The 21,272-nt window shown below is 45.8% G+C and overlaps 1 protein-coding gene across 1 annotated transcript in view; it reads left to right on the forward strand.

The window, feature by feature from the left end:
• The first annotated feature begins 780 nt into the window (after positions 1-780).
• Positions 781-21,272, forward strand: part of LOC126209849 (uncharacterized) — a 50,879-nt gene continuing 30,387 nt past the window's right edge. Inside the window, exon 1 of the mRNA XM_049938977.1 lies at positions 781-1,002. Within this exon, the coding sequence (XP_049794934.1) occupies positions 781-1,002 (222 nt within the window). The remainder of the gene's footprint in view (positions 1,003-21,272) is intronic.

The following is a 21,272-nucleotide window of genomic DNA, read 5'->3' on the forward strand; positions in this document are numbered from 1 at the left end:
GCAGCGTCAAGGGTAACCGCTCCAGTGATCTCCGAGCTGATGGTCCATGCTCCTGCAAGCGTCGTCGACTGTTCGTGCAGGTGGTTGTTGTCTTGCAAGCGTCCCCATCTGTTGACTCGGGGATCGAGACGTGGCTGCACGATCCGTAACAGCCATGCGGATAAGATGCCTGTCATCTCGACTGCTAGTGATACGATGCCATTGGGACCCAGCACGGCGTTCCGTATCACCCTCCTGAATCCACCGATTCCATATTCTGCTAACAGTAATTGGATCTCGACCAACGCGAGCAGCAATGTCGCGATACGATTAACCGGAATCGCGATAGGCCACAGTCCGACCTTTATCAAAGTCTGAAACGTAATGGGACGCATTTCTCCTCCTTACACGAGGCATCGCAACAACGTTTCACCAGGCAATGCCAGTCAACTGCTGTTTGTGTATGAGAAATCGGTTGGAAACTTTCCTCATGTCAGCAATTTGTAGGTGTCGCCACTGGCGCCAACATTGTGTGAATGCTCTGAAAAGCTAATCATTTTCATATCACAGCATCTTCATCCTGACGGTTAAATGTCGCGTCTGTAGCACGTCATCTTCTTGGTGTAGCAATTTTAATTGTGAGTAGTGTATTTATAATTGTACTTTGACTGTTTCTTCTTATAGCATTGTAGATGGCTGAGAAGAGTGACAAACGAAAAAAAAAATGTAAAAAATGTTCCCTAAATTTGTTGTGTTTTCGCACTGTTAGCCAGACTGTTACACCGATGTGAGCTCGGGGTGATGTTCCCGCCCCCTCGCTTCAGACACGATAGTTTAGGATTACGCGTGATAAAAGCCACACGTGGTGTGCCGGCTGTCAGCTTGATGGAAGCCGAAGCCGGCGCATGCGCAGTTGCGGGACGCGAGATCCTAACCACGCCGCAGCTGCCGACGGAGCCGCACTATCAACCGGGAAGTCGCGCGAGAGCGACGGCCGACGCGCGGCGCTTCCACGACCCTGCCGTAAGTGCTCGCAAATCGCGGCGTTTGCTTTGGGAGCAGCAAGCCTTAACAAATGTTCGCGGTGGAAATGGCTTTTCTTTCACGCTTTTCCGATTGTGCGCTGTGCTGAAGATATGCGTTAATTTAGAACTCCATGTCGTCCCGTGATATTGTGTGTTCCTCAGGGTTCCATACTAGGGCCGCTTTTTTGCCTTGTACAAACAAAATTACACCAAATGCAGCAGTCAATGGTAATTAAGTTACAATTAAAATGTGTGGCGGCAAAAGTATTTACTCACATGCGCACGAAATGCAGCTATTTTGCTCTTTGCGAATTAAAGGTTGTGCTGACAATATGTGACTGTTAGATTAAAACTGTGTGCCGGACCGAGACTCGAACTCGGGACCTTTGCCTTTTGCGGGGAATTTCGCAGGAGAGCTTCTGTAATGTTTGGAAGGTAGGAGACGAGGCATTGGTTGAAGTGTGAGGACGGGGCGTGAGTCGTGCTTGGGTAGCTCAGTTGGTAGAGCACTTGCCCGCGAAAGGCAAAGATCCCGAGTTCAATTGTCTGTCCGGCACACAGTTTTAATCTGCCAGGAAGTTTCATATCAGCGCACACTCCGCTGTAGAGTGAAAATTTCATTCTAATAATATGTGACTCTTTAAAACTGTGTGCCGAACTGAGAGGTTTGGTGTTCCTCAGGGCCCCATACTAGCGTCACTTAATTTTCTTACACAAATTAGTCAGTTCAGTAGGGGCGTAGATCATTAAATACATTCTTGCTGTAGCTGTTGTTGTTGTTGTTGTTGTTCGGAGTCCAAGTATTGCTTTGACGCAGCTTTCCACACAACCTAAACTCTTCAGGTCTCTTTGTCTTTGCATCTCCGTGTAACCCGCATCAACATGAACCTGCTACAATTTTCACCTACTACACGTCGATCCAGTGCCGAATTAACTATTCCTTCACGCGTCACCATGTGCCCCATCACCCTATGTGTTCTTTTAAGCCGGCCGAAGTGGCCGTGCGGTTAAAGGCGCTGCAGTCTGGAACCGCAAGACCGCTACGGTCGCAGGTTCGAATCCTGCCTCGGGCATGGATGTTTGTGATGTCCTTAGGTTAGTTAGGTTTAACTAGTTCTAAGTTCTAGGGGACTAATGACCTCAGCAGTTGAGTCCCATAGTACTCAGAGCCATTTGAACCATTTTGTTCTTTTAATTTCTTCTCGCCAGTTCAGTTCAGTACGTCATTAGTTATTCGGCCAACCACATTACAAAACCTGTCCTCGCGCTGTCCGTACTATTTATCGACCACGATCACCTGCGTATAATATTATGCTCCACACAAACACTTTCAGAAAATATATCATAATGCTTAATTAGTGTCGCATTTCCCCTTTTCATGGAAGCTTTTCTTCGTGTTACTAATATACGTTTTATCTGCGAATTACTTCTGCCATAGTTACATCTACACCTGCATCTACATGCATCAGAAGCCACTGTATGTTGCGTGGCGTAGGGTACTCTGTACCACTACTAGTAGTTTCTTTTCTTGTTCCACTTGCAGATAAATCGAAACATATGTGTCCGAATGAGCCCCAATTTCTCGTATTTTATCCGTGTAGTCCTTGCGCGAAATGAATGTTGGCGGCAGCGGAATCGTCCCGCAATCAGCTTCAAAAGCCGTTCTCTAATTTTTCCTCGAAAAGAAGATCGTCTTCCCTCCAGGGATTCCGATCTGAGCTCACGAAGCATCTCTGTAATACTTGCATGTTGCTCTAATCTACCGGTAACAAAACTAGCAGTCCGTCTCTCAATTGCTTCGATGCCTTACTTTAACCCGTCCTGGTACGGATCCCGAACACTCGAGCAGTACTTGAGAATAGGTCACACTAGGGTGCTACAAGCCGTCTCCTTTAGGGTGAACCACGACTCTCCAGAATTCTCCTAATAAACCGAAGTCGTCCAATCGCCTGCCCCATGATAATCGTCACACGCTCGTTCAGTTTCATATCGGTTTGCAACGCTACGGCCAGATAGTTGGAAGACCTGTCATGCAGGACACTACTAACGGTGTATCCGGAAATTACGCGCTTGTTCATCCTACTCATCGGGATTAGCTTACATTTTTCCGCATTTAGAGATGCACGTCATTGTAACAGAGATGCTCGGAGAAGTGAAACGGTAACATAGGAGCTAACGCTTTCACACTGTTCTCAGCAGTTTCGTCGCCCAGAAGAGAACCGCTGCAAAGACGGTCAAAATTAACGGTCAAAATTTCGGCTTTATACGGGGTGTTCAAAAAGTCTCACCGCAGTGCCGTATGATTAATAGACGCGTATGCCGTATGATCGTTCGCCCGCCTGGGTTACTTCCCTTCAGGTGGACTCTCCCAGCATTCCACTGTTTCGTTTATCTCAGCCAGCGTAAGTTGTATCGTTGGTGTGTGTCATTACGTGTTAACGTCAACGTTTAAGTGTAGTTCCCTTATTCGTTTGTTTCGTTTTTGTCATTGTTAAAGTGCTAACCATTGAAGAACGTGTGTGTTTTTAGTCGAACAAGTGTTCAAAGCTGGAGGTAAATACACTGTTTCTGTTCGTCAAACATTTAATTCAGTTTTCCCGGAGACAACACACGCACATCGCGATACTGTGGGAGATTTGATTAACAAATTTCGAAGTACAGGTGCAGTGACAGATGCACCGAGAAGTGGTCGTCCTAGCGTTTTGTTTAAGGATAAACTACTCGATATTTCCGATAAAATGTCCATGAGTCCGAACAAGTCAGTAAGAAATCGAGGTTAGCGTCGGAACGGCCCACACAGCAGTAAGGAAAAAATTAGAACTTTTCCCATACAAAGCGACAGTCGTGCAAGAACTGAAAATTACTGATCATGGCAAGGGATTGCTTTATTGTCAATGGTTAAAAAATTTCGCTCAACAAAATGAAAGGGATATTGTTAATGAACCGTTTTTCACAGATGAGGCGTGGTTTCATTTATCCGGGTATATGAACTAGCAAAATTCTCATATGTGATGTACTGCAAATCCATTGTGTATTCATGAGGAACCACTTCATTCTGTGAAAATAGGAGTTTGGATTGCAATTTCTAGACGTCGGATTGTGGGTCCCAAATTTTTCAACGAGACAATAAACGCACAACGATACTGTAGTGATATTCTGTACCCATCCATAGGAAAACTTGTGTTAAGTGAAATACTGAACGGTTATTTTCAACAAGATGTTGCAACCGCGCATACATCTCGCGTTTCAATGTCACTGCTTGCTGATGTTTTTGGTGGTCGCATAATTTCACAGGGGCTTTGGCCTCCACGATCGCCTTGCATAACACCCCCTCACTTTTTCTACTGGCGTGCAGCGAAAGCAACTGTCTATAAAAACCGTCCAAAATCCATCGATGAAGTGAAAACTGCAATATCAACTTTCACTGCTTCTCTTACAGAAGCAATGTTACAGCTTGTGTTGGAAACATGATTAGACGAATTGAATTGTGTATTCAACAACAGGGGGACGCTTTCAACATTTCATGTTAAAATTTGTAAGTAAAAATGAATATTCAATAAATTAATGACTTGTATTTCACTGAGTTTTATTTCGGTATATTCAATGCGGCATACGGCACGCGCGGCTAAGAATCGTACGGCACTGCGGAGAAACTTTACGAACACACTGTAAGGGTTTCAGTGCTTCAAAATGACACGGCTCTGTATCCAAGAAGATTCCATTCGAATTGGCAACGGTACTCGTTGGAAGATAGGCGATGTTAGCCTCACGAAATCCTTTTGGATAAACTTAAAAATGGTTCAAATTGCTCTGAGCACTATGGGACTTAATATCTGAGGTCATCAGCCACCTAGAACTTAGAATTACTTAAACCTAACTACCCTAAGGACATCACACACATCCATGCCCGAGGCAGGATTCGAACCTGCGACCGTAGCGGTCGCGCGGTTCCAGACTGAAGCGCTTAGAACTGGTCGGCCACACCGGCCGGCATGAATAAACTTAGATAACCGGTATTCTAGGAAGTTTGTGTGACGGTTCTGCTGGCATCGTCGCATAAACTGTAGCGCATAGGAATCATGAGGATCGGATGAGACATTAGTGTGCGAGCAGACCTAAAGAGACAGCCAGTCTCCCCCTCAAGCAGCCGCGCGGAGCGACCGCGCGGTTTGAGGCGCCATGTCAGGGATCGCGCGGCCTATTGCGTCGGAGGTTCGAGTCCTCCCTCGGGCATGTGTGTGTGTGGTGTTCTTAGTTTAAGAAGTGTGTAAGTCTAGGGACGGATGACCTCAGCAGTTTCGTCCCTTACGAATTAACACACATTTGATCATTTTCCCCCTCAAGCCAATACGCGGTTGGAATAGGAAAGAAAATCGCTAATCTGTTTCCAGAGCTTATGCAGTGACTAGTCAAATCGTTATGAGCAGCTCCTTACAAGGGAACCTACCTATCGCACCCCCCTCAGATTTAATTATAAGTTGGCACAGTGGATAGGCCTTGAATAACTGAACACAGATCAATCGAGAAAACAGGAAGAAGTTGTGTGGAACTATGAAAAAAATAAGCAAAATATACAAACTGAGTAGTCAATGGCAAGATAGGCAACATCAAGGATAATGTGAGATCAGGAACGCCGTGGTCTCGTGGTAACGTGAGCAGCCGCGGAACGAAAGGTCCTTGGTTCAAATCTTCCATCGAGTGAAAACTTTAATTTTTTATTTTCAGTTTATGTGACAAACTCTTATGTTTTCATCACTTTTTTTGGAGTGATTATCACATCCACAAGAAAACCTAAATCGGGCAAGGTAGAAGAATCTTTTTACCCATTCGCCAAGTGTACAAGTTAGGTGGGTCGACAACATATTCCTGTCATGTGACGCACATGCCGTCACCAGTGTCGTATAGAATATATCAGATGTGTTTTCCTGTGGAGGAATCGGTTGACCTATGACCTTGCGATCAAATGTTTTCGGTTCCCATTGGAGAGGCACGTCCTTTCGTCTACTAATCGCACGGTTTTGCGGTGCGGTCGCAAAACACAGACACTAAATTTATTACAGTGTACAGAGACGTCAATGAACGAAAAAACAGATCATAACTTTGCGAAAATAAAAAAGTAAACTTTTCACTCGAGGCAAGACTTGAACCAAGGACCTCTCATTCCGCAGCTGCTCACGCTAACCACGGGACCACGGCGTTCCTGGGGTCACACTCTTCTTGATGTTACATATCTTGCGCATGGACTACTCAGTTTCCACATAACTTCTTCCTATTTTCTCGATTGATCTGTGTTCAGTTTTTTTTATGTTGCCTATCTTCCGCATTGACTACCTCAGTTTGTATATTTTGCTTACTTTTTTCATAGTTCCACACAACTTCTTCCTGTTTTCTCGATTGATCTGTGTTCAGTTTCTCAAGGCCTATCCACTATGCCAACTTATAACTAAATCTGAGGGGGGTGCGATGGGGAGGTTCCCTTGTTAGTAGTGTGGTGGTGATTTGTAACGCACTGGTTTTAGTGCGGAGAGCTCGTGTGCGATAGCATCCCAGGTATATTACAACACGTTCATATCAGGTAAGTTCGGTGGCTTTGCGACAGGGGTAGTTATCCTATTGGAAGATGCCATACCATCGAGGAGACATCAAGCATGACGGGATACAGCTAGTCCGTAATAATGTTCGTGTGCGCCAAGGCTGTTAAGGTACCTGCGATTACTACTACAGGTCGCATGAAAGTACAAGCGAATGTCCTCCAAGGCATAATATTGCCCCCACGGGCCTATGTCCATGGCGCGTTGTATGTTTTGAGCTCTTGTTCGTCTGGATGATTGCGTATCTACACACGTACATGACCGGCTGTAACACAAAATGTCGGTCATTCGACCATGCGACATATTTCCGCTGACCCACTGTTCAATATCTATGCTCCCGTGCCACTGAAAAAGCAATAGACGATGGTGCTGGGTCAACATGGAAACACATAGCGTACATCTGCTGCGGAGTGCCGTATTTAACAAAGTGCGCTGATCGCTGCGTGCCGAAGCACTTCTATCCGCACCTGCATTGTTCTCTGGTCTGACACATCGCCGTCTACACTGGTTTCCAGAGCGGGGTTCTGTGACGTGAAATACTTCACGCAGGAGACTCGTACAAAACTACCGTCCTTTAACCCATCGCACAGTGTCCTGTATGATGATGTTTGGTTCGTGGGGCGCGCAACTGCGCGGTCATCACCTCCCGTACAAAGCCCCAATTTTTACACAGTCGAATTTGCATACACAGTCCAATGTAGCCACTGTCACGAATGATGAGGACAACACAAACACCCAGTCCCCGGGCAGAGAAAATGCCCAACGCGGCCGGGAATCGAACCCGGGACCCCGGGACCCAGAGGCAGCAACGCTAACAACTAGACCTCGAGCTGCGGACGATTCCTGCATGGATGACATACTAACATTCATTATGTGAAAGAGCTGAAAACAATGAAATCGCGAGGTCCGGATGGAACGCCAATTTGGTTTTACAATGATGCTGATGATGCTGTGGTGTACGGTTAAGGTGTCAAAGTTGACTGAGGGAGGATACAAGATGACTTAAACAAAATTTGAAGTTGGTGAATGACAGTTGGCTCTAATTGTAGAAAAATTAAAGTTAATGCGGATGAGTAGAAGAAAGAAAGAATACAGCATTAGTATTGTGCTGGCTGACACAGTTACGTCGGTAAAATGTCTGGGCGTAACGCTGTTATGAAATGGATTGGATTGGATTGTTTTGGGGGAAGAGACCAAACAGCGAGGTCATCGGTCTCATCGGGTTAGGGAAGGAAGTCGGCCGTGCCCTTTCAAAGGAACCATCCCAGTATTTGCCTGGAGCGATGTAGGGAAATCACGGAAAACCTAAATCAGGATGGCCGGACGCGGGATTGAACCGTCGTCCTCCCGAATGCGAGTCCAGTGTGCTAACCACTGCGTCACCTCGCTCGGTATTGTTATGAAATGGAACGAGCGTATGAGGATTGTCGTAGGGGAGGCGAATGGTCGACTACGGTTTAGTCGGCCGCTGTGGCCGAGCGGTTCTAGGCGCTTCAGTCTGGAACCGCGCGACCGCCACGATGGCAGGTTCGAATCCTGCCTCGGGATGGATGTGTGTGATGTCCTTAGGTTAGTTAGGTTTAAGTTGTTCTAAGTTCTAGGGGACTGATGGCCTCAGACGTTAAGTCCCATAGTGCTCAGAGCCATTTGAACCATTTTGAACTTTGGCTTATTGGGAGAATTTTGGATAGGTGTGGCTCAACTGTAAAGGAGACCGCATACGGGACGCTAGTGCGACCAATTCTTAAGTACTACTCGAGTGTTCGGGATCCGCTCGAGGTCGAATTGAAGGACATCGAAGAAATTCAATGGCGGGCTGCTAGATTTCTTACCGGCAGGTTCGAACAACAGGCCAGTATCACGGAGATGCTTGAGGAACTCAAATGCCTATGACTGGAGGGAACAGTATTGAGAAAATTTAGGGATCCAGCCTCTGATGCTGACTGCAGAACGATTCAGCTGCCGACATCGTACATTTCGCGTAAGGTCTGCGAAGATAAGACAGCAGAAATTAGGGCTCCTATGGAAGCATGTCAACAGCCGTTTTCTATGAGTAGAACAGCCCAGGAAATGGCTAGTAGTGGTACAAGGTACCCTCCGCCAAGCACTATACGGTGGCTTATGTAGATGTAGAGGTGGACGTACAACACCTTGCCGCCTACCCTCCGTTTCCGCCTTGTAGTCACTTTCCATAAACGCTCACAACACAAACACCCCAACAGCCGATCAGATCCGACGTTTAAGAGATGTCCGTTCAGAGGGACCGGGCCATAACAATCGCTTATGCCGGTGTATTTCCCCATTTGCGGCCCGAACCGTCGCCAGAATGATTCCCCATGCATCTCTGCTCTGCTTGAATTTCTTCCTCACTAGGGGTCATTGAGCCTCGCTCTGGGGGAGTGGTCAGAATGTTTTGGCTCATCAGTGAATATATCGGTAGACGGAGCATTTGCTGGGATTGACCAATGACGGGCATGGGGTCGGCCGTTGAGCTTGTCTTAGACAGTCGCCTGAAGTGGTTTAGAAAAAGTAAATCTGGACAGCTAGACCTTTGGAGGCGAGTCCAGTGTCTCAACCTCGTTTCATCGACCAGACGGGAAGCACAGAATTTGTTTCGAAAGCAGCAGCGGAAAAGGAACACCGGCGCCGGAGTTTCGACACGAGCGCTTCATTCACTAACGCAGTACGAGAGCAGGAAACAGAAGCGATGTGCAAATGCCCTGCGGCTGCGAACGGAGGGACCGGGTCGCGTTGCTCACGGCCCTGACTGGAGATGACGTAAGGCGGATCCCGCAATGAGCTTCCATGCTGCCTGTCTGGCAAACGAGTGCGCAGACGCCGACCGAGTTCAAAATAGTCAAAGTCTGCTTCGGCGTGCCAGGTTATCTACGGCACAGGATGCGTTTGGCAGGATCACCTAGGTGTAGTGTATAACTGTCTTACTTACCCACTATGTTCCATGCCAGTGCAGTACATGAGTAGACTCTACACGCTCTCAATGACCGCAACATCAGTTCGACAGCCAGTCGCCTGCGCAACGTTTTGTAACATGAAAAGTTCCCGACAGATTAAAATTATGTGCTGGACAGGAACTCTAACATCTGTTGTAGAGTAAAATAACTGCTCCGAGAACTTGCTTCACGCTATTGAGATAGCCGGCCGGTTTTTCTGTTGGCAGGGGTAAAATACAGGGAGCGAAAGGCTATTTACAATTTGTACAGAAACCAAATGGCAGTTATAAGAGTCGAGGGGCATGAAAGGGAAGCAGTGGTTGGGAAGGGAGTGAGACAGGGTTGTAGCCTATCCCCGATGTTATTGAATCTGTATATTGAGCAGGCAGTAAAGGAAACAAAAGAAAAATTCGGAGTAGGTATTAAAATCCATGGAGAAGAAATAAAAACTTTGAGGTTCGCCGATGACATTGTAATTCTGTCAGAGACAGCAAAGGACTTGGAAGAGCAGTTGAACGGAATGGATGGTGTCTTGAAGGGAGGATATAAGATGAACATCAACAAAAGCAAAACGAGGATAATGGAATGTAGTCGAAGAATTAAGTCGGGTGATGTTGAGGGTATTAGATTAGGAAATGAGACACTTAAAGTAGTAAAGGAGTTTTGCTGTTTGGGGAGCAAAATAACTGATGATGGTCGAAGTAGAGAGGATATAAAATGTAGACTGGCAATGGCAAGGAAAGCGTTTCTGAAGAAGAGAAATTTGTTAACATCGAGTATAGATTTAAATGTCAGGAAGTCATTTCTGAAAGTATTTGTATGGAGTGTAGCCATGTATGGAAGTGAAACATGGACGGTAAATAGTTTGGACAAGAAGAGAATAGAAGCTTTCGAAATGTGGTGCTACAGAAGAATGCTGAAGATAAGGTGGGTAGATCACGTAACTAATGAGGAGGTATTGAATAGGATTGGGGAGAAGAGAAGTTTGTGGCACAACTTGACTAGAAGAAGGGATCGGTTGGTAGGACATGTTCTGAGGCATCAAGGGATCACCAATTTAGTATTGGAGGGCAGCGTGGAGGGTAAAAATCGTAGGGGGAGACCAAGAGATGAATAATGAATACACTAAGCAGATTCAGAAGGATGTAGGTTGCAGTAGGTACTGGGAGATGAAGAAGCTTGCACAGGATAGAGTAGCATGGAGAGCTGCATCAAACCAGTCTCAGGACTGAAGACCACAACAACAACAACATTACACACGTTGGCAGATGACGTTCACAGGGCATTCGCCATACCCACACCCTGGAATCGGATCGCCACATTGTATACCGTGATTTGTTACTCCACACAGCTTTTTTCCACTGTTCAATCGTCCAATGTTTACGCTCCTTACACCAAGCGACGCGTCGTTTGGCGTTTACCGGTGTGATGTGTGGTTTATGAGCAGCCGCTCGACTATGAAATCCAAGTTTCCTCACCTCCCGCCTAACTGCCATAGTACTTGCAGTGGATCCTGATGCATTCTGGAATTCGTGTGATGGTCTGGATAGATGTCTGCCTCTTACACATTACGGCCCTCTTCAACTGTCGGCGGTCTCTGTCGGTCAACAGACGAGGTCAGCCTGTACGCGTTTGTGCTGTACGTGTCCCTTCACGTTTCAACTTCACTAACACATCGGAACAGTGCAACTAGAGATGTTTAGGTGTGTGTAAATCTCGCGTACAGACGTATGGCACAAGTGGCATCCAATCACCTGACCATGTTCGAAGTCTGTGAGTTCTGCGTAGTGCCCCATTCTGCTCTCTCACGATGTCTAATGACTACTGAGGTCGCTGATACGGAGTACCTGGCAGTAGGTGGCAGCACAATGCTCCTAATATGAAAAACTTATGTTATTGGGGGTATCCGGGTACTTCTGATCACATACTGTATCAAGAGTTTCTTACATTCAATTTCTGAATCAGAAACTTGTTCCGACATCTTTCCTTGTACGCAGAATATAGATGCCATTTCTCATACTTACCTCGTGTGGTTTCGCTGAAATGCTAATTATATTTTAAAAAAAGGTTCAAATGCCTCTAAGCACTATGGGACTTAACATCTGAGGTCATCAGTACCCTGGACTTAGAACTACTTAAACCTAACTAACCTATGGACATCACATACATCCATGCCCGTGCCAGGATTCAAACCTGCGACCGTAGCGGTCGCGGGGTTGCAGACTGAAGCGTCCAGAACCGCTCGGCCACACAGGCCAGCAATTATTTCAATATCAGTGCACATTTTATACCAGTTTCACGACCTCTAAATGCCTCCTTCATGCTGTTGCAGTTTCGTAGCTAGCAGCCTATCTGCGAAACGACAGTACACTTAAAACAAAGACCGCATATTCTGGGAAAGGAGATAGGTGCAGCACGAATTCCCTGTTTAGGGATTATGTAAATAACACGTCTTTGTTGAAGCAGGATAGACGCTAACAGAACAGGCCTGCGCGCCAACTGTGTACAGTTCTCGGGTCGCGATCCCCCGCTAGCAACTTGATTAGCTGCGTATCAGCTTTCATTCGCGGAATTCGGACGGGTCACACAGCTGCGCACACCAAACACACACACACACACACACACACACACACACACACACACACACACACACACTGTCCTCAGTGTCCTTACGAGGATGGTACAGGCAGTCAACAAAGGGCTTCCGAGTTTGTAACAGAGCTGGTCAGGACGCTAAACGCAGCGGTTTGAGATAGGAAACTAGTGCTCGGAAACGTATATTTAATTCCTTTTTGAAATAAATACGTTACACCAGCATGGCCGAGGTGGCTAACCGCATGCTTGTGCAGTATCGCTCGACCCACAAGGCGATTGCGCCTATTCGTCAACCCTTATTGCATCCAAACTTATTCTATAAGCAGCACTTGGCCGGAAATAAATGTGACAGAAGTGTGAGCTACAGTTGGTCAAAGGTTTAGGAAATATAACATTTGTGGCGCATGTCGGGAGAGGTAGAAGCCATTTACACTGATCAGCCAGAACATTATGACTATCGAGTTACTATCGATATAAACCCGTCCAGGCGACTGCAGCGTCATCTGGTGAGGAATGCTGTACCTCTGTAGAATGGGGAAGGTGCACTATCTATCTGAGTATGAGGGTAGATTGTCGGGAGAGGTAGAAGCCATTTACAAATGGTTCAAATGGCTCTGAGCACTATGGGACTCAACTGCTGTGGTTATCAGTCCCCTAGAACTTAGAACTACTTAAACCTAACTAACCTAAGGACATCACACACATCCATGCCCGAGGCAGGATTCGAACCTGCGACCGTAGCAGTCGCACGGTTCCGGACTGCGCGCCTAGAACCGCGAGACCACCGCGGCCGGCAGAAGCCATTTACACTGATCAGCCAGAACATTATGACTATCGAGTTACTATCGATATAAACCCGTCCAGGCGACTGCAGCGTCATCTGGTGAGGAATGCTGTACCTCTGTAGAATGGGGAAGGTGCACTATCAATCTGAGTATGAGGGTAGATTGTCGGGAGAGGTAGAAGCCATTTACACTGATCAGCCAGAACATTATGACTATCGAGTTACTATCGATATAAACCCGTCCAGGCGACTGCAGCGTCATCTGGTGAGGAATGCTGTACCTCTGTAGAATGGGGAAGGTGCACTATCAATCTGAGTATGAGGGTAGATTGTCGGGAGAGGTAGAAGCCATTTACACTGATCAGCCAGAACATTATGACTATCGAGTTACTATCGATATAAACCCGTCCAGGCGACTGCAGCGTCATCTGGTGAGGAATGCTGTACCTCTGTAGAATGGGGAAGGTGCACTATCAATCTGAGTATGAGGGTAGATTGTCGGGAGAGGTAGAAGCCATTTACACTGATCAGCCAGAACATTATGACTATCGAGTTACTATCGATATAAACCCGTCCAGGCGACTGCAGCGTCATCTGGTGAGGAATGCTGTACCTCTGTAGAATGGGGAAGGTGCACTATCAATCTGAGTATGAGGCTAGATTGTCGGGAGAGGTAGAAGCCATTTACACTGATCAGCCAGAACATTATGACTATCGAGTTACTATCGATATAAACCCGTCCAGGCGACTGCAGCGTCATCTGGTGAGGAATGCTGTACCTCTGTAGAATGGGGAAGGTGCACTATCAATCTGAGTATGAGGGTAGATTGTCGGGAGAGGTAGAAGCCATTTACACTGATCAGCCAGAACATTATGACTATCGAGTTACTATCGATATAAACCCGTCCAGGCGACTGCAGCGTCATCTGGTGAGGAATGCTGTACCTCTGTAGAATGGGGAAGGTGCACTATCAATCTGAGTATGAGGCTAGATTGTCGGGTGAGGTAGAAGCCATTTACACTGATCAGCCAGAACATTATGACTATCGAGTTACTATCGATATAAACCCGTCCAGGCGACTGCAGCGTCATCTGGTGAGGAATGCTGTACCTCTGTAGAATGGGGAAGGTGCACTATCAATCTGAGTATGAGGGTAGATTGTCGGGAGAGGTAGAAGCCATTTACACTGATCAGCCAGAACATTATGACTATCGAGTTACTATCGATATAAACCCGTCCAGGCGACTGCAGCGTCATCTGGTGAGGAATGCTGTACCTCTGTAGAATGGGGAAGGTGCACTATCTATCTGAGTATGAGGGTAGATTGTCGGGAGAGGTAGAAGCCATTTACACTGATCAGCCAGAACATTATGACTATCGAGTTACTATCGATATAAACCCGTCCAGGCGACTGCAGCGTCATCTGGTGAGGAATGCTGTACCTCTGTAGAATGGGGAAGGTGCACTATCAATCTGAGTATGAGGGTAGATTGTCGGGAGAGGTAGAAGCCATTTACACTGATCAGCCAGAACATTATGACTATCGAGTTACTATCGATATAAACCCGTCCAGGCGACTGCAGCGTCATCTTGTGAGGAATGCTGTACCTCTGTAGAATGGGGAAGGTGCACTATCAATCTGAGTATGAGGGTAGATTGTCGGGAGAGGTAGAAGCCATTTACACTGATCAGCCAGAACATTATGACTATCGAGTTACTATCGATATAAACCCGTCCAGGCGACTGCAGCGTCATCTGGTGAGGAATGCTGTACCTCTGTACAATGGGGAAGGTTCACTATCTATCTGAGTATGAGGGTAGATTGTCGGGAGAGGTAGAAGCCATTTACACTGATCAGCCAGAACATTATGACTATCGAGTTACTATCGATATAAACCCGTCCAGGCGACTGCAGCGTCATCTGGTGAGGAATGCTGTACCTCTGTAGAATGGGGAAGGTGCACTATCAATCTGAGTATGAGGGTAGATTGTCGGGAGAGGTAGAAGCCATTTACACTGATCAGCCAGAACATTATGACTATCGAGTTACTATCGATATAAACCCGTCCAGGCGACTGCAGCGTCATCTGGTGAGGAATGCTGTACCTCTGTAGAATGGGGAAGGCGCACTATCAATCTGAGTATGAGGGTAGATTGTGATGGCCTGGAGGTTCGGGACCAGCATTTCGGAAACTGCGCGCTTGTCGAGTGTTCGAGGAGTGTTGTGGTGAGTGTCTTCAAAAATGGTTCAAATGGCTCTCAGCACTATGGGACTTAACATCTGAGGTCGTCAGTCCCCTAGAACTTAGAACTACTTACACCTAACTAACCTACGGACATCACACACATCCATGCCCGATGCAGGATAGAACCTGCGACCATAGCACCAGCGCGGTTCCGAACCGAAGCGCCTAGAACCGATCGACCAGAGCGGCCGGCTGTCTTCAATATGCGGCGTAACCAAGGTGAAACCACGTCCAGACGTTGTGGGGTTGGGTGGCCACCGCTGTTATCACAGTGTTGGACGTCGTAGGCTGGGCAGATGGGCAAGACAGGACAGGTGGCGAACTGTGGCGGAACTAACATCAGACTTTAATGCTGGACAGAGCAAAAGTGTGTCTCAACGCACTGTGCTCCCATCTCTCCTAACGACGGACCACCGCAACTTTCGACCCATGCATGTGCCAATGTTCAGATGGTTCAAATGGCTCTGAGCACTATGGGACTTACGTAACATCAGTCCCCTAGATCTTAGAACTACTTAAACCTAACTAACCTAAGGACATCACACACATCTATGCCAGAGCTAGGATTCGAATCTCCGACCGTAGCAGTCGGTGCCAATGTTAACACCACGACATGGGCAACTACGGCTGAAATTGGCAGGTGATGATCGGCACTGGACGTTGGCGCAGTGGCAGAGCGTTGCACGGTCTGACGAATTCCGATACCTTCATCTTCAAGCCAATGGGAGGACGCGAATCGGTTGTCTTCCAGGGGAACAGCTCCTTGACAGCAGTACTACGGGACAGAGACAAGCTGGTGGTGGCTTCATTATGGTCTGCGGAACGTTCACATAAACATCTAATGGTCCAGTGGAGCTCGTGTCATGCCCCGTGACGGTCAAGGAGTAGCGTACATTAATGCCAGACCAAGTACACCTCTTCATAACGATCATGTTTCCCGACGGCAGAGAGATTTTTCAACAGGATAATGCGCCATGACGCAAGGCCGAAAGTGTGACACAGTGGTTCGAGGAACACAGTGGCCAGATACAATCGACGTGCTGGCCTCCCAAATCGACAGATCTGAATCCGATCGAACATATCTGGGATGTAATCGGACGTGGCTTCAGAGCTCACCGCCCAGCGCCCAAGAATTCACGGGAATGACGTGTTTCGTGTGTGCAGATGTGGAGCAACTCTCTCCTCCAGCCACCTACCAAGGCCTCTTTGCCTCTATGCCACGACGCGTTGGCACCGTTATCTGCGCCGAAGGTCGACATACCGGCTATCAGGCAATTGGTCACCATGTTCTAGCTGCTCAGTGTTTGTTAGCAGAGTTTTCAGGCAGCGGTTGGAGCAGCATAAACAGTACAAAACGGTAACCGAGGAGTCAAAGGGACGGTCCCTAAGCGGAACCCTCTTCTTTAAATTTTTACTTTATTTGTTGTTGTTGTAGTCTTTAGTCCAGAGACTGGTTTGATGCAGCTCTCCATGCTACTCTATCCTGTGCAAGCTTCTTCATCTCCCAGTACCTACAGCAACCTACATCCTTCTGAATCTGCGTAGTGTATTCATCTCTTGGTCTCCCTCTACGATTTTTACCATCCACGCTGCCCTCCAGTACTAAATTGGCGATCCCTTGATGCCTCAGAACATGTCCTATCAACCGATCCCTTCTTCTAGTCAAGTTGTGACACAAATTTCTCTTCTCCCCAATTCTGTTCAGTACCTTCTCATTAGTTATGTGATCTACCCATCTAATCTTCAGCATTCTTCTGTAGCACCACATTTCGAAAGCTTCTATTCTCTTTTGGTCCAAACTATTTCTCGTCCACGTTTCACTTCCATGCATGGCTACACTCCATACAAATACTTTCAGAAACGACTTCCTGACATTTAAATCTATACTCGAAGTTAACAAATTTCTCTTCTTCACAAACGCTTTCCTTGCCATTGCCAGTCTACATTTTATATCCTCTCTACTTCGACCATCATCAGTTATTTTGCTCCCCAAATAGCAAAACTCCTTTACTACTTTAAGTGTCTCGTTTCCTAATCTAATTCCCTCTGCATCACCCGACTTAATTCGACTACATTCCTTTATCCTCGTTTTGCTTTTGTTGATTTTCATCTTATATCCTCCTTTCAAGACACTGTCCATTCCGTTCAACTGCTCTTCCAAGTCCTTTGCTGTCTCTGACAGAATTACAATGTCATCGGCGAACCTCAAAGTTTATATTTCTTCTCCATGGATTTTAATACCCACTCAATATTTTTCTTTTGTTTCCTTCACTGCTTGCTCAATATACAGATTGAATAACATTGGGGAGAGGCTACAACCCTGCCTCACTCCCTTCCCAACGAACGAAGACGAACAAAATGAGATAAAAAAAAGTGGTCAGCGCGACGGACTGTAAATCCTAAGGGCCCGGGTTCGATTCACGGCTGGGTTGAAGATTTTCTCCGCTCAGGGACTGGGTGCTGTGTTGGCCTAATCATCATCATTTCATCCCCATGTGCGCGCAAGTCGCCAAAGTGGCGTCAAATCGAAAGACTTGCACCCGGCGAGCGGTCTACCCGACGGGAGGCCCTCGTCACACGCCATTGTTATTATTTGAACTTTCAGCTTGTTTCCAAATACATGTCTACAGCCCTGGTTCACAATCATATTAATTACATAACTTTAATTTTTAGAGGTGGTGATGAAACTTCATGACTACACATCGTACGTGCAACCTATGGCGGCGTGATGCGCCACGGCGGTTGGAGGAAGATCTGGCAAACGCTGCACATTCAGCACCTCAAGGCGACCAATGCATTTATTTATAAACAGCCTGGCCGCATCCGATCGTCTTCCTCGCTTCCGTTAAGTCGCGGTTAGAGGCACTGCACTGGGTAGTTAACTACAGGTTCCTTTCCTTAAAATTATTATTTAATGCATCTAGGCGCCAACTATGACAGACAGGGACATTTTCTTTAACAGTTTACAAATACTGCTAAATTACACGCTATTTATTTATTACCGCTGTTGTTATTACTAGTTTTTTTTGCAGTTATATCTGTAGAGCAAATTTTCTGTGATTTGGAGTTCTTTTAACACTTTCTCCTTCCCCTTAAGGCAAATAGGTTAAGTCTTTTTGCTGCGGAAAGAAAGAAAATTTTTTTCTGTTAGTTCATTCTGAGGACAGGTGTATAAAAAGCCGTTCTTCTTTGCCTCACTGTGTTTCGGAGGTTGTTGGTTGTTCGGTGAAGGGTTTCATTCCGTCTCATCCATTCTCCAAGATATTTTAAATCTTTGACAATTTCTGTTCTTTGTTCTCCAACTTTAAAATGTCTCGGTGGTTGTTTTATGTTTTTTATTATCTTAGTTTTTTCGAAAATCTGTCTGTCCGACTGTTAAACCTTTTTTCCTCAGGAACAGGAACGCATATCACATTGAAGTTTATATCACATACTAAAGTCTACGGTCCCTTTGCTGTGTAAAACACTTACGCTTCTAAGTCAATACCGTCAATTTATGTCACATATTTTGATGCTCGAAAACTCACTCATCAAAACCTATGTGGCAGTTCCCGTTGACTTAGAATCATGAAATTTGGGAAGAAGCAAGGTTTCACAGTGCAAGTAAGTTTAAAAAACTTGAAAATCGTTAAACTGTGATTACATAAAAAATACCTTTTAGTCATTACAACATACACTGCATTCATCATCAATCAAAAGCATAATAGACGGAGATTACTGTATGCAAAGATGAAATGTTAAGTAGTAGCCATTTTTTAGTAGGTAAATAAAAAATATTTTATTAATTCTTCTCTATCTACATATTTAAACTGAAATGTCCTTTTTCTATTTTTGTACTAGTCTAGCCCGGAAATAGAAAAAGAAGCAAGAAGCAGATTTCAGTTTATATATGTAGATAGAGAAGAAATAATAAAATATTTTTATTTACTATATATAATCATCAAAATCTCCGCAAGAGTTCCTCAGACTAGCCCGGAAAATTGCACGCAACGCTCAATGTGTGAATCCTACTCGCGTATGGACAATTTTTTATGCATGTTTTTGCAGTTCGAGGACATGTTCTTTGCCTTCTTCCCAGATCTAGGCTAGTAGGGCCGTATCATCTGCAAAAATTCGGTAACTGACTTTGATGGCTTTGTTTTTTGTTCCTAGTCGGATTCCACTATGTTTCTACGTGTTCCACTTTTTCTAGGGCTCTGTTAAAGCAACAGTGTAGAGAGTCCGTCTCTTAAAACAAAAAAAACACACACACACACACACACACACACACACACACACACACACACACACACACGCACACACACACACACATACACGTTCTCTGCGAATAATATTCACAGCCCACTCGCTGTCTCTCTCTCTCTCTCTCTCTCTCTCTCTCTCTCTCTCTCATTATAAAAGTTATGACTCGTGGAATAACTCCCAAAAAATGGATCACTGCTCATTGAAAATAAATTCAATGAAGGCGACAGCCAACAAACGTCAAATTTCCGGGAACAGCACTGAATGCTTGCACACCACATGATAACATTTCTAACTGTGTAGGTGTAACGCATCTACATTCTGTGTACAATCTAAGACAAAAAAAGACAAATCGCGAGGGAATTATCAAAATGGGGTTGAAATAGGTAGATTTTGTTATAGACGACCACATCACCTGAGAACAGTATTAAAGAGGATCCGATGCTTTCTACTAGATAATTTATAAACATTGTAAGCAATAATTGTCCTGAAACTTCCTGACAGCTTAAATTTGTGTACCGGACCGAGACTCGAACTCGGGACCATTGCCTTTCGCGGGCAAGTGCTCTACCAACTCAGCTACCCAAGAACGACACACACCCCGTCCTCATAATTTCAATTCTGCCAGTACTTGGTCTCCTACTTTCCAAACTTCACAGAAGTTCTCCTGCGAAACTTGCAGAACTAGCACTCCTGGAAGAAAGGATATTTCGGAGACATGGCTTAGCCACAGCCTGGGGGATGTTTCCAGAATGAGATTTTCACCCTACAGCGGAGTGTGCGCCGATATGAAACTTCCCGGCAGATTAAAACTGTGTGCCGGACCGAGACTCGAACTCGGGACCTTTGCCTTTGGAGGGCAAGTGCACTTACCCGCACAAGGCAAAGGTCCCGAGTTCGAGTCTCGGTCCGGCACATAGTTGTAATCTGCCAGGAAGTTTCAATAGTGTAGCTGTACAGTTCTTTTCCTACGTATGCGCAATATGTTAGATTTATTTACGGTGAGGGTCAAATGCCAGAGTCTGCAGCATTCATCATTTCTCTGCAGGTCGTTCTGCAAATTCTTACTTCCTTCTGACGTTCCTACTTTCGTATAAACAACTGCATCATCTGCGAATAGTCTTAAAGAGCATCTAACGCTTTCTACTAGATCACTTATGTATATTGTAAACAGTAACGGTCCTGTCACATTTCTTTGTGGTACTATGGCTATTACCTTTACATCTGTCGATTTAGTTCCGTCAAGAGCGACGTGTTGAGTTCTGTCTGCAAGAAAGTCTTTAATACAATCGCAGGTCTGCTCCGATACTCTTTCGTATTTTTTTCATTAAACGGTAATGCGGGACGGTGTCAAATGCCTTACTAACATCGAGGAACACGGCATAATCAGATTCAGATTATAGCTCCTCTGTATACTGCCCTCTAAGGCTAGGAAATGATTCACTGCAAGTTTCATAGTAACGACCATCGACCTTAATTGCACCTCTTGTGTCAAGAAAAGCCTGTATCAGAGAATTCTGTATGTAAAACATTCTCGGTTTTCTTGCAGCGTCAATTCGGAATAAAATCTCGAGCTCTCGACGATAGCCTCCATCGTCATCCTCATTTGATCCTGACGATGAAGGCTATCGTCGAAAGCTCGAGATATTATCCCGAATTGACGTGGCAACAAAACCGAGACCAAGACATCGTCCTCATCAGAGAATTCTGTCGAACGACAGGGTGCCTCAATGACTCCCAAACCCCTGCCCTCTCCTTCCACATCCAAACACGCAACCCGTGGTCTAGCAGGGTGGCAACATTGTGACATGGTCAATGTCCAGGCTACACTAGACAAATCCCCGCGTTGCAAGCAGGA

Source organism: Schistocerca nitens, chromosome 10 (genome assembly GCF_023898315.1).
Source record: "Schistocerca nitens isolate TAMUIC-IGC-003100 chromosome 10, iqSchNite1.1, whole genome shotgun sequence".
In the NCBI taxonomy this organism is placed as follows: domain Eukaryota; kingdom Metazoa; phylum Arthropoda; class Insecta; order Orthoptera; family Acrididae; genus Schistocerca; species Schistocerca nitens.